The 14,021-nt window shown below is 43.2% G+C and overlaps 1 protein-coding gene across 1 annotated transcript; it reads left to right on the forward strand.

Annotated features, from left to right (window-relative positions):
- Positions 1-25: 25 nt before the first annotated feature.
- On the forward strand, positions 26-13,702 carry LOC311256964 (E3 ubiquitin-protein ligase RNF38-like). The gene is made up of 12 exons (XM_084352378.1): positions 26-1,680; positions 5,716-5,768; positions 5,932-6,113; positions 7,355-7,799; positions 8,342-8,482; positions 8,585-8,773; positions 9,604-9,765; positions 9,858-9,961; positions 10,732-10,813; positions 10,916-11,037; positions 11,210-11,309; positions 12,636-13,702. The coding sequence occupies exons 1-12, from the start codon at positions 1,395-1,397 to the stop codon at positions 12,696-12,698; spliced, it is 1,929 nt and encodes a 642-aa protein (XP_084208504.1). The 5' UTR covers positions 26-1,394; the 3' UTR covers positions 12,699-13,702.
- Positions 13,703-14,021: the final 319 nt, after the last annotated feature.

Here is a 14,021-nt window from a genome sequence, read left to right on the forward strand (position 1 = left end):
GCTGAGCAACTGCCCGGGGTTTGCCAGACTGAAGCAGTCGACTCCGATAACGAGCTGCAACTCAAAGCCGACATTAACAGCTGCTGATTAACACACATCTTGATTACACGAGTGTTGCGTGAATCTTAACGTATCGTCGCTCTCAAATCTGTAGGATTAACGCACAAACACAACGCGGGTTCAGCGGTGGCGAGCGACGCGTTTCTCTGCGATCGACTGGTGATGACTTGGCAGAGATGTGAAACTCCCATTGATTGATCTCCACTACACTCCCCGCTGACCAGAGAAAACACTCGATAGCGAATGCGAGAGGGGATTTAAATTGGACAAATACCGTCCACCTCGCTTGACGGATAAGGTGGCTATCTGTTTTCTCGTGCGGCCCGAGGTAATCCGCTGTTAGCGCTGTTTAACGGCCGGGCGAACCTCGACACGGTGCGACGCTAGCTAGCTTGTAATGTCGGCACTGTTGGACTTGTTTTCCCCTCTAGACTCCGCTTCCTGTTAGCCTTGGGCTAGCTGGAAAATCGAAATTATGCTAATGAACGAGCAGGTATAGTTAGCCAACGCAGAGGGGTGTAACTTTTCTACTTATATTCGGCTACCCGTTGCACTTTTATTCACGAACCTATGCTAATAACTTTGTTTCACAGGCTGCTACCGGGGCAGCTGGCTTTCTTTAGTTTGCTAACGGTCGACAGCTAGCCATCTTGCTTGTGTTGAGGGATTTAAGTATTTAACTTGACAGGCTGTCGATGGCAGAGAGCGAGCAATATTAACTTCAGTTGCAGTTGCTCGCTCATATATGCGTTTGCAATGCGATCACGCGTGTAGTGGCACGTTTGCGTGCGATTTTTTTCGCCTTTAAAAACACTTTATTTCACTGTGGGAAAGCTTGACTGCTCCACTGTGAAAAGACAATAGAGATCCGGAGACTTGCTCAGCTGTTGTTCTGGCAACGACGGGAAAAAAAACACAGATAAGTAACTTAGAGAAGATGATGTTTTGATGGTTAATTTGTTAGACCACATGCTGATTTAACTACGATATTTATTTAGAAAAAAAATACTTGTGTACGTGAATAAATAAGCGGGTTCAGATAGCTGTGTGATGCAGATGGTGTTTGTGCGACATATGAGGGCTGAGCCAGCTGCCTCCAGGTATCTCGTCCCATTATATTGACACAGCAGCTTTAAATGCCTCAGAAAACACTCGCAGTAGCCGGTCGTTATCAGGGGTAACTAGGTGGGTAGACTGACGCGGAGAAGCGGTCTGAAGAGGGAGAGGCTCCTGTCCGTTTCTGGACGTCCATCTCTCCAGCCTACCTTCATCACGTCCATCCACCACCACCGCCCTCCTCCTCCTCCTCATCCACCTCCTCCTCCTCCCCAGCCATGGACCCCCCGAGGACTCGGTCGCGGTCTCGGTCCGGCTTTTATCATTTCGGCATGAACGGCAACGTTGGGAGCAACGGCAGTGGGAACGCGGTGGGTAACGGGAGCATGATGAACGCCAGCGGAGGAGGGGTGAGCTACCCGCAGCAGAGCAACCCCGGCTGGGCGCCGCACCACGGTGGTCGAAGCTACCCGGATAACCAGCAGCAGCACACCCAGGGGAGCTACCTGTCCGCAGGGGCGCAGCGCCACTCTTCGCACGGAGCTCACAGACACCCCGGGGCCGGTAAGCAGGCTTCAGTAAACAGGGCCTGCAGCCCGGCTAGATGCATCATTACACACACACTCACACACACACACACACAGGATACACCCCCCTGAGGGATGCAGGCAGACCACTAGCAGCTTAACAGGCTTTGAGACATTTAACTAAAAGGCTTGGTGCTTTCACTGCCAGCTGTTGCATGAAAGGCCAGCTATATGTCACGTCAGCTATGGTCCTGCTGTGGAGGGTTGAATAGCATTTACTCAGGTAAAACGGGACAAACCAGGTTCCTGAACTTTGTATTGTATGTTATTACCTGGCTTTATTCTTCCAGTGCAAATAATACTGGCCCTCAAGGAGGAAATGCAGAATTTCCCCTTTGGATAATCCAGGCATGTTGGTCCTGAAGGCCCGCAGGTCATATTACTCATGGAAAGTAATGCTATAGGTGATCAGTTAAGTCATTAATTACCTTTAATTAGATTTTGACTTGTATGTAGAGATATGTAGACTGAATAAAACAAGTGTTTCTGCTGGCAGATCAGTGGAAATCTTTCAAACGGATAGCTGAAGGATTCAAGCTGTAATATTGATGGCTGGAGAGCAATGCATTTTCATTTATGATCAGATCAGTCATAATTGGCCTTGAGGTTTAAACATCCTACATAATACAAGCACTATGTATGAGAGGAGACTGATTAAAAGAGCAGTATGAAGCCTTGAAATTGTTTGAAATGAAGTCTTTTTCTTCATAGCGATTTTATCTCTTTGTTTCAGATTGCTCACTGCTGTGATGCATGCTTTCTTCTTGTTCACCATCAGCCCTTTCATCCGTAAACTTTAATGCTATTCAACTTAAGATTTTTAGCCAGTGCACAGCTCCGTATCATGCCAAAATAGTCAAACAGATCTCTCATCTTGCAGTGCAGATGAATAAGGTGTTGTAGTTTCAAAGTACTGTCTGAAACAGAGGAATGAAAACAGCAGAGTTCTGGTGGCACGTAATTGATTTCTTCACTTTGTCAAGCAAATTTTTTTTCGGCTTGCCCAAGATCAATTGGCTTTTCATGCCCAGGAAACGGCCCCTTAACCAACCCAAACTCATTAAAACCGGAATGGAAAACTCACCAAAACCTTTCAGAAAAAGGTGGAAGAAACAAGCAAAACTGCCAGAGAGAAAAACCAAAGTGAGCCTCCTTTCATTGTTTTCAAAACTGACACCGGTCTGTTTAGCGTTCTGCAGTTTCCATCGCTGACCGTCGGAAAGTGACTGTAATACCTTCTGTAATACAAGATTGGATTCCCCCGGAGGCAAAAAAAAAGTGCAGTGAATGAATTAAAACGGGCTTTTTAATGGGCCTCCTCTGTCGTAATAGCAGCGCCGTTGCCAAATACCCAAAATAAGCCTCGCAGAGGGGACACACAAAAACACATGCTTCCCTAATTGAGAGACTACAGAGGGTTTTGTGTGAATGACTTAAACAGTGTATCTCCCAGCTGTTTGATCTGTCTCCTCCTTCTAGCAGCAGCACATGCCTCTTCTTAGATGACTGCGGTCGGTGTGTGTATAACGTGTACTGTGTGTAAGCGAAATAAGAGTGTGTATTAGTTTGGGCTTGTTTGTTTTTGTACATGTCACTGTATTACACCTCTCACCGTCACTTTATGTAGACTGTGTCGGGGTTGGATTTTTGGGGTGTTAAAAATGTGTCCCCTCTGTCTTGGCTTTGTTTTTTTATTTCTCCTCCTCTTTCACTCCCCCAGTGTCAAGCATGTTTTCACCCAGTGTAGCTTTAATAGTGAGTGTTGCCTCCCACAGCCTGACAACACTGCAAAAATAATAGCAACCACTTTTTTTACAGATACTCGTTAATTCTGCTATCATCCGCAGATTATGTGGGTGAGATGGATTGTCTCTCTGTTTTTGACTTCAAGTCTTAAAGAACAGGAGAAAATTGCTACTTGATGACAGCTGATACTTAAGTTCACTATCGCGCCTGACTTGATTGCCTGTCGTGAAAGAAATGGTGTCAGTCTCCCCCAGCAGCCATGCTCGGAGGTCGTTTATGATCGCCAACACAACCCGTTCAGGCTGGCTCACCATCCCCTCACCATGGCCCCTGGGGTGAATCGGCGTCAACAGACCTAGTTCTCCTCAAACACACGAGCGGCTGAGGCCCAGGACCCTATGAGGTCTAAATAAAAAGGGATGGAAGATGAATAAAGATGTAAAGCAGTGTGTTGGCCCCTACTGTTGGCTAGACAGTCAACCAACTATCCCTGTCTTCGCCGCAGCCACTAGCAGGGCGTCTTTGAGCTGTCACTATCGGCGGACTTCACATGGCTCTGGAGTGGCGTCGCAAAGACAAGAAAGGGGTGGGGGGGTGGAGGCGGGATGCTTTCAGATCTGTTGTTTCTGAGGAGACAGAAGGGGCTGTTTGGATGAGGGAGGCATAGAGGGAGAAGGAGATGAGGGAAGGAGACCCCCCCCCTTGTTTTTGGTGATTAAAGGTTTTGGGGGACTGCTTGGAGCAAACTCTTGTCAGCTGAGTTCAAGGACATCCTTCTTAAGCTGCTGAAATGTCCGTGTGCACATGCTGCATCCAGATTGCACATGTGGACGGTCAGATAAACAGCTGGGAGAGCATTGTGTTCTGCTGAGATTATGTTTCTGGTATTAGCGCCTTATTCAGTGATGTGATTTGTCTTTTTTTTTGGTAGTATTTCAGTATTTCTGGATGTACTGATCTCATTCATATCATTAGGGAGTCTTTTTTGTCGTCTGTTGATCTTTGAGGAGAGATTTTTTTTATCCCTTGTTAAAAAAGAAATGGGGAAGAAGCAAAGCACTGAGCTGTTGTTGCAGAACTAATAATGGTTCACTGCCCTGCTCAGGACATTTCAGCACAGCAGATGCTTGCCATCACACAGACTTGAAGCTTTCTGCTAATGCTATTCTACAGCGTCGCTCCAATTTAATAGATAGTACTGGGGGTGCAACTTGCAATCATTTTAATCATTTATTAATCTGTTTATATTTTCTGCTAGATAAAATTAAACCAGGTAATGCTTGGCATTTCTGCTTAATAAATCACTTAGACAATTATGGTTTGGTTTTCTTTTGCTGACTAAACAACCATCAATCAGGTAATCATCTCACTTTTTGATAGTAGCCAATAAGGCTGCAATGATTAGTTGATTAATCCATTAGTTAGTTGAAAGAAAATTAACTATTTTGATAATCAACTCATCTTTTCAGTTTAGTAAAATAAGATTTTTTCGGTTTTGGACTGTTGTTTGGACAAAACAAGCGATTTGAAGATGTCACCTGGGGCTCTGGGACATCACAATTTTTTTCACATTTTAAAGACTAAACAATAAATCGATTATTTGTCAAAATACTCTTCGGATTAACCGAAAATGAAAACAATTGTTAGTTGCAGCCCTAACACCTTGGCAACTTGGAGAAAAGCGACGGTGACGACTGGAGACAGAAGTCATTAGCCGCATTCAAACAACGTTACATGTGAAAAGCCAACAAGACATTCTGGTGTGTTGCACACGTTTGATAAGTGGATGTCTGCGCGTCTGTTTCTGTGAGTCTGCTCGGGCTTTTCATGGTAGATCAGAGGGAATAGTTTGTCTGTGAGAGCCAGAGAAGATGAGTGCAGAGTGACATCTTCCAGAGACGGCTTCCTCTCTTGTTTCAAGCAGGAAATTCAAAAGCCTGTTTGGAAGACGGACGGACCCTTGCTGAGGGACGAGGACTGTAACTCTGTTTGTGAGAGAGGATTTTGGATGCACTTTTCTTATCACTGTTGGATTTTGTAGTTTTAAGTCTGCTCAGGCAAATCAGCCAGGCCTCATCAAGATAATGATGATTTTTTGGCATCCAGTCGGGTCTTAGAATGGAAAGTAAGATCAAAGGCAACCAGCTGCCTGTGTGTTGTATTTCTGTTGGTTTAGCATATGTCCATGTGTCTTGTGATGATGATGATTTCCTCAGCCCTATCTGCTCTGATTTATGTTTTGTTTTGTTTCCTTTGTGGCCTGCAGGAGGAGTGCTACATTTTCATCCTGATAATGTGTGCAGCGACGATCGGGACAAAGTAAGTATGAAACATGACTACTGCCTGTTGCCTCTGCTTTGCTCCTGGTTTGAATAGGATTTGTATGTCATTATTTTCTTATTCATCCTCCCCTTTTGTTTGTCCTCCTTCTGTTTCCAACCATCCCCCTGGTCTCCCTCTCCTCCTTTACCTCTTTGTGCAGATGGAAGACAGCCCGAGCCCGAAAAGGCAGCGTCTCTCCCAGCAGTCCATGTTGGATCTAAACTCCGCCCCTCCCTCGACTCCCTCCTCTCCCATTCGCCCCTGGGAGCTTCCTCCCAGTCGCAGACCACACCCCCACTACATGCCAGAGAGATGCCACACGCCTCTTCGAAACAGACGCAGGTAAACGTCTCTTTGTGTGTGTGTAGCACCAATACATATACTATTATTTTCATAATTAATCTGGTCATTTTTCAGCCAATAAGAAGTCAAAATGAATGAGAAATCACGTGACGATTAACTTATTAATTCAGAAACATTCGGGACGCAGTTGTCAGATGTATTGATAATGACAATAATGATTAGTTACAGCCCTACATTAAATGTTTTGATGCATGGTCTGAAACAAGAGGAGCTAACACAAAAACATAATGCTTGAATATATCAAAGCATCAATAAAATAACAGTGCAGTGATGCATGATTGAGTCTGAGTAGGTGTGTGATGAGATTGAAAATCTCAGTAACATCTGTCTAACCTGACTGTTTGTGGTAAAAGCATCCACAGCTTAGATTCCCAAACTGATTATTTCTCTCTCTCTCTAGTTTGCTAGTTTTGTTATTAGCACACACATAATTTACTTGGCAAAAATACACATCAAATTCTGCATACAGGTCTTGTACACATAAGTCTTGTTCGAAGCTGTATCAAGCCTTTTGTGGCTCCAGAGCGAGCTGCATGAAATCTGATAAATTGCCACAAGTTTGAATATTTAAAAAAATCAGGGGGTGTGGCGTTAGTAAGAAGTGAACTTACAATACCTCTGTAGCCCACTCTCAACTCTCCTGTAGGTTACATTAGCTGCCACTAAGGATGGGACAATAATCAAATGTATCACAGATCGTGATAAACACACTCACAATATGGTGAAATGTCATATTCGGGAAAATCATGAATATCCTCACACGAATGACTTGAAAAAGCTGTCAAGCTCACTGACAGGTTTCCTGATTTAGTTTGAATCGCTGAAGCCTGTCACCATGTCTGAAGGCCTATTACCCTACCTACCTTTGTTTTCGAACAAAATGGAAGGTAAAAATGATTCCAGTGTGTTTTAGTTCAAAGAATATTTTGTCTGGATAATATTTTGTTGGAGGGTTTAAGCGTGATTTGTAATTTTCATATTGTCCTAAGCCTAGCTGCACCTAGCGTAACCCATCTGTATCTCTGATCTGAACTGCTGAACTGTAATGTTGGTGCCACATTTTGACAAAGAAGATGTGTGGAGTTAAAGAAGATGAGGTCTAAGGCTCAGATGCATCTAGTATTGTATTTATAATTATCTAGTTTTGCATTTATAATGCTGCAACTTTTGTATTTGTAATGATGCAGATGACAAAATGCCTCCTTCTGCCTCTTCTCCAGCCCTCCAATGAGACGCCAACGTGGCCGGAGAGACCGTCTGACCCGCCACCACCACCACCACGCCCACAACAATCACCACCACTACAACAGCAACAACAATCACCACCACCACCATCACCACCCCAACGCCCACCATCATCACCATCACCACCTACACTCCCACCACGGGCTGTCGCCGGGCCACCAGGATGAGAACTACCGTCACCCGGCTCCCCCTCAGGGCTACACACCCTACAGCCAGCAACCTCCCCGAGGGCTGGGGCCCGGGCCCGAGGAGCGCCCAGGGCACCATCCACCAAACCCCTCCCCGAGGCCTCTCCACCAGTCGCCGAACCTGTCTCCAAGGCTGCTGCACCCTGCGGCCCATCCACAGCACCCACACCCACATCTCCACCCGCACCCATCTCAGCAACAGAGCAGTGTGGTGCTGGACCTCCATGAACAGGTGACTTTATAAGATGATGTGGTCTTATTGGTGGGGGTGATTATCAGGGAAAACTAATTGTCGCCATGTTGGCAAAAGATTCACCTGCAGGTGATGTGTGGGTCTTTCTGTTAGCATGTCTGGCTTGTGTGACTGTTTTCTACAGTGGGGGGATTATTCAGTAAAGTTAGTTTTAAGTTGCCTGGCATAAAGGAAAGTTCATCGGCAAATGTAAACTTTACCCTTGAGAAATTTTGGTGTGTATCATCTATTTAGCTTATACATTTTTGTTCCATAAAGGCAAATGCAAACGGGAATTCATCGTATCCAATATTTAGTTATTTAATATTAGTTAATTAGTTAATAATTCATGCATGAAAGGGTGAAGACTATCACTAATTACAGTACCTGTGTTTCACTTGTCTCCAGAAATTTAATGAAACGCACACTTACAGTTTACATTAGCAGACAAACTCTCAAGTCATTCACAGGACTAATTTTGGCTGTATATCACAGTCTGTGTCTAAAGTTGATCACCTTGTCCTTTGGATCTCCGTTTTCAGGGTTCAGTTCCAGTATCGTATCCTGTGTCTCCACCTGGAGCACCACCTGGCCTGCCGCCTCGCTCTGCCCCTCAGCAGATCCCGGCATGCTCAGTGGTCTTCAGTGGACAGCACTATCCCGTCTGCAGCGTCCCTCCTCCTGTGAGTGTGTTATGTTTGAGTAACAGATTCAGCTGGAGATTTTGCAAATTTACTTTAACTGATGAGTTTTCATCTCCGTTTTCTTTTTTGTCTCTCGGCTAGGTCCTTCAGACTTGTTCTGTGCAGCACTTACCCATGTCTTACCCGTTCCCATCACTGCTATCCAGTGACCCAGCCTTCTTGCTCCCCCCTCCTCACCTACCCCATCCCCCAGCACACCTCTCCCACCACCCACCTCACCTGCCCCAGCCTGGACAGTTTGGACCCTATCCGACACAGCAGGCTCGATCGGTGAGTGAGGATTCATGTTATGCTTGTTTTTTGTTGAATTGGATTATTTTATGCTCGGTTTGTGCTCCATAGCGTTGAGTCGTATAAATAAAAGAAATGAAGGGAATGTTATATGATGCAACTTTTGTGAATGAAAAATACTGCATCTAAGTCTGAATTGACAAGATTTGATCGATGATATCCAACTTTCTGCGCATCTCTACAAGAAAACTACCTTTAAAGCCAGTTTTCACTTGAAGAACCACCGTGACAGTCAGCACCTTTCAGGGGAGCATTAGAAATTCCACCTGCTGCATAAAAAATGCAGCGGCGAAAGGGTTTTACAGTGGTAAAGCAAAAGAGATGATGCATATTTTATACATTTGAGTTGAAGCAATTTGTGCTAGTCTCCTTTTAGTGTTTGCAAGCGCTTAGAAATGGTGTAGTGTTTGGTAATAAATCAGGACAGGCACTGAAATACAGTGTTTTTAAGATGTTTGCCTGCACAGCAAGCATCAAACTTACAGTAAAGTGAGTCAACTCCAGTGGTGGTACAGTATATGCCTACATTGTCTTTTGTGTGGCCCTGATATTAATTAAGATTTAATGCTAATTAAAGCAACTGCCTAAGAATGTAATATGAAGCAATGCCAGAATTGCAAGTTAGATTTATCCATGAAAATATATTAATGCACAGTTTAGTAATATTTTTCTGTCATACACCGATCAGTTATCTAGTGTTCAGATTGTTTTGATTTCTCCTGTTTTTAAGATCACATAAGATAATCTCAGATGGCATCAGTGTGTATTCATCCTTTGAGCTCCACATATTTCCTTCTCCACCCTCCCAGCCATTACAGAGGATAGAGAATGACGTGGAGCTGCTTGGAGAACATCTGTCGCTGGGTGCTGGGCTCCACTATCCACCCGCCGCCCATCCTGCCCTCACACCACACTCTACCCAGCTTCACTTCCTCTCCCACGACCCCCTGCCCCAGGAGTTCTTCGGAGTGGTGAGCAATAAGAAGAAAATCAATAAAATGTTTTTATACCTTCTTAGAATGTGAGTGGTTTGTCATGTATCTGTTGACATTTTCCCACCTAGTCCTATCCAAACTTTATTCCTCGGCGTCTCCCGGGGCGACGGTACCGCTCGCAACAGCCACTGCCACCTTCGCCTTACCACCCTAGCCTCCTGCCTTACTTCCTGTAAGTAGATCAATCCATTAACTTACTAAGACAAGACAGTTAAGAAGTAAAGGGTTATGTTTTAAATTGTATTGGCCAAATATACGGTTGATGATCTGATTTTGTTTTTGCAGGTTGTCTGATTATGTTGACAAATATGACTTCAGATGGAGCAGGCAGGAGAGACGAAGAAATCTAAAAGTCCTTATCATAATGTATAATCTTTCTAGAGCTCTAAGTTGATTATATATACCCGTAGAGGAAAGCCATTAGCACAGATTACTTAAATCTTTTGTAAAGCGAGGATAAAGTATAGTCAGATTGTTTTATTTTGTTGAAACTTTCAATAATGAAGGTTTTACATCTTCTTCAAGATATGAACTTTTTGAGAGGTCTAACTGATTTATATACAAGTTAATTCTGGAAAACAAAGTAAATAAATAAAAGTTATGACTACAGAAGGGCAGAATTGTTGGATAGGGAGGGAAAAGGGGAAACTTTTCTTGAGCCTTCAACATGGAAATCATTCCAAAAATATTTGTCCTACATTTTTAAAAAGATAGTTGAAAGTTGACTCAAGTATTCCTATTTGACGACTTGGCCACATCTTATATCTTTTGAATTGGATGGAAAATATATTAGATTGTTTTTGGCCCATTAACTACTCAACTTGAATATGAATGCCATCTAAGTTTTGGGGAAATAAACTACTACTGCACATCTTAGTTGCTTAATTTGCTTGTTTTGATCGATTAAACTTTAACATTTCTGTTAAATCTCTCCCTCTGTAGTTCAATGCTGCCAGTCCAGCCCACAGGTCCTGCGATCAGTCTTGAGCTGGATGTAGACGATGGAGAAGTGGAAAATTATGAGGTTTGTCTCTATCTGTTTTCTTACTATTCTCTTTGTCTGTATATTCGCTGGATGCAGACTCTGATCCTTCTGTTGTTTCTGATGAATGTTTCCCCCCTACAGGCCCTCCTGAACCTCGCTGAGCGTCTGGGAGAGGCCAAACTCCGAGGACTGACCAAGGGAGACATCGAACAGCTTCCTTCCTATCGGTTCAATCCAAACAACCATCAGTCTGAACAAACACTGTGAGTGCCGCACATTTTTCTGATTACAGAGTTCTGGGTCTTACCTTTTTCATACTTGTCCCCCAAATTTTGCAGTCTAACCCGATAATTAATTGCCTTAAATCTGCCTTGATGCCCGCTGGGCTGTTAGAAAAGTGCCGTTCTTTACGTGCTAATGTCTGTTGTGTTGCAGGTGTGTGGTGTGTATGAGTGATTTTGAGTCCCGCCAGCTGCTGCGAGTCCTGCCCTGCAGCCATGAGTTCCACGGGAAGTGTGTCGACAAGTGGCTGAGGGTAAGTACCACCCCATAGAGGCAGCTCACTCCCACTGTGTCCAACCGTTAGAGCTAATCTAAGGCAGGAGTTCTCTCAGTAATTAATCACAGGTCTGCATTTGATTTTTATTCAAGGTCAGGGGGTCTGCAACGATTTGCGAGTAAAAAAACATTTAATCAGTTAATTAAAGCCACCTTTCTTGCATCTCACATCCTTAGTCTTTAAATATTTTTTTAAAATGCTGCGGTAAACCAACTTAAAAATGATCAGAAAGGCAACTTGGGGAATTTTTAAAATCTAATGTAGAGATTAGCATCTAATTATTAGAAGTGCTGGAGTGATAGACCTTATTTTCATAAGGAAGGATAAGAAAAAAAATCTGTATAAACGACCTTTGTGGCCATTTGAGTATAGTTGTCTGAGTTTACGATGTTGACCAAAATGCACCGTGAGGTCTGTTTGTATCAAACTCTGACACAGACAGCAGAAGAAAGAAGCATAGGTTCAGTATATCAATGGCGAGGAGGCGCTCGCCCATAAATGACACCAACATGCAGCAGAGACTCTCGGCATAGTCTTTTATTACATGACAATTATTACAAACTTCTACCTGCCAGTGTGGTGGAAAAGCCTGCGCGATTTATTTGCCAAATGACACATTTACACTAGTTGTAGTAATCATGCACGAGAGAACTTCAAAGTCCTGATCTGAGGCTAATCACACATTATTTGGTTATAGATTCAAATCTCTGAGCAAAAATGTCACATAATGGCATGCTGATGACTGCTGTAAGGTTCCTTAATGAGTACCTTACCAAGAAAAAAAATCAGTCCAAGAACGGGTTAATTATTTGTCACAGGCGCCTCTTAAATATAGATTTGTTGTGAGAATCTCAGTCTTCAAGATCTGTAAGAACAAGAATCAGACTTGTGTCTCAGTGTTCTTAAATTCGGCACAAAAGAATCAGTCAAATCTGTAAACCACGTTAAACCCCAGGACAGGAAAATCAGAGAAAGCTCTACACATACTTTAATACATAATTTCCCAGTGATAATGCTAAAAAAGGCAATTGAACACCAAGTTCTTGTGTTCATCACAACCCAGTGTTATGATTTAGGGGCATGAGGCATCAGATCCACAATGTGAGTCAGGTTATAGAGATTACAAATCAATACAAAACAAATAAAGATGGTGTCATCATCTGAGATCCATAGAAACGGTCTTTTATTGGAGGGTGTAATGGTGAGTTCCAGGTTTAGTTGTGGACATTTTCTGTCACTGAAGATTAAACTGCCTCTAAAAACGTAACTGGATCATTCGTTTTCCTCTCTCCTCGTCCTCAGGCCAACAGGACGTGTCCCATCTGTCGGGCCGACGCCTCAGAGGTCCAGAGAGACTCCGAGTGACCACATGAGGGAGCCAGACACTCCGAAATGTCTGTTGTTCAGTGCTACCCGCTCCTGATATAGTGACACACATGTACATCCTCACACACACACCACTTCCTTGTCTGTTTGTGCAGCACTTCCTGCTCGTTTCTTTATCACTTCTCGTTTTACATTTGTCTTTTTCCCCAGTTATTTTTCTTTCTATCAGTGTGTCCCGCTCACATGAATGCAGGCCCTCACATCTCTCAGTGAATTACATCCTGCCTGACCACTATTCTGCTGTGGTGTGTGTGTGTGTGCATGTACACGTGCATGCAGAACTGTGCAAGCATTGTTCGGTCAGCCCTGTAATGTCGGGCTGTGGTACATGACTGTGTTTTCTGTGTGTGTGTGTGTGTGTGCGTGTGTGTGTGTGTGTGTGAGTGAGAGTGAGTGAGTGAGATTTTTAGGTGTCCTGGAGCATGCCTGAGTTTCTGTTGTGTATCAGACAAGAGTTAACGACATCTGAGAGTTTTTGCTCTCACGAGTGACTGATTTTACTTCCTGTTTGTACGTTTATGCACTGTCTGTCTGTATGCATACTGTGTGTGTGTGTATGTGCGTGTGCGTGCGTGCGTGCGTGTGTATGTTTATGTTATGTTGACTTAAATCCTTTTCTCTAGTTTGACACTAAGGGTCCATGTTGCCACTATACGGTTGCCTATTGATCCATTTGTTTTAGTAGATTATTATTATTATTATTATTATTATTATTATTATTATTATTAAACCATTATAAGTGATTGTTTTCCTGCCTGGCAGTTACCTCATCATTCCGGTTTTGGTCATCTTTCATTACAAGCGCTTCACGGCACTACTTTGAAATAAGCACATTATATATTTTTTCTTTTTCTTTCTTTTCTTAGTAAAAATGAGTTTGTCTGTGACTTTGCGGTGGCACATGTGTTACATATATACATATATCTATATATACTGTATAAATCTATGAATATCTGTATACCAAATAAAAGGCTTGATATGAACTTTTTAAACTTTGCATTTTGTATTTTCTTTCTTTCTTTCTTTCTTTCTTTCTTTCTTTCTTTCTTTCTCTGTGTTGGATGTCGTTGTCATTATTACAACCTCAATCCCAAAATTTGTTTTAATCCTGTTTTCATTTGTTTTGGCGTCACAACTTATTTGGTATCTAGGTTGTAAAGATGACACTGACTGCTGCTCCATCTTTCCAGTTTTTGGTCTGGAGTTGCAATGACTTCTGCCACCAGGTGGCGTTACTGCTCTTCTAGACTACCATCTCTCAACATCTGCCCAAGTTGTATTCCTTATGTTATGTTTTGGTTG

Source organism: Pagrus pagrus (assembly GCF_965226575.1).
Source record: "Pagrus pagrus genome assembly, chromosome: 5".
In the NCBI taxonomy this organism is placed as follows: Eukaryota; Metazoa; Chordata; class Actinopteri; order Spariformes; family Sparidae; genus Pagrus; species Pagrus pagrus.

What these genes read in the sequence shown, in the direction of transcription:
- LOC311256964 (XM_084352378.1), top strand. Translation starts at nt 1,395, where the DNA reads ATGGACCCCCCGAGGACTCGGTCGCGGTCTCGGTCCGGCTTTTATCAT. An exon ending in TCTGCAGCGTCCCTCCTCCT is followed by an intron (nt 8,483 to 8,584) that starts GTGAGTGTGTTA and finishes TCTCTCGGCTAG; the next exon opens with GTCCTTCAGACTTGTTCTGT. An exon ending in CCCAGGAGTTCTTCGGAGTG is followed by an intron (nt 9,766 to 9,857) that starts GTGAGCAATAAG and finishes TTTCCCACCTAG; the next exon opens with TCCTATCCAAACTTTATTCC.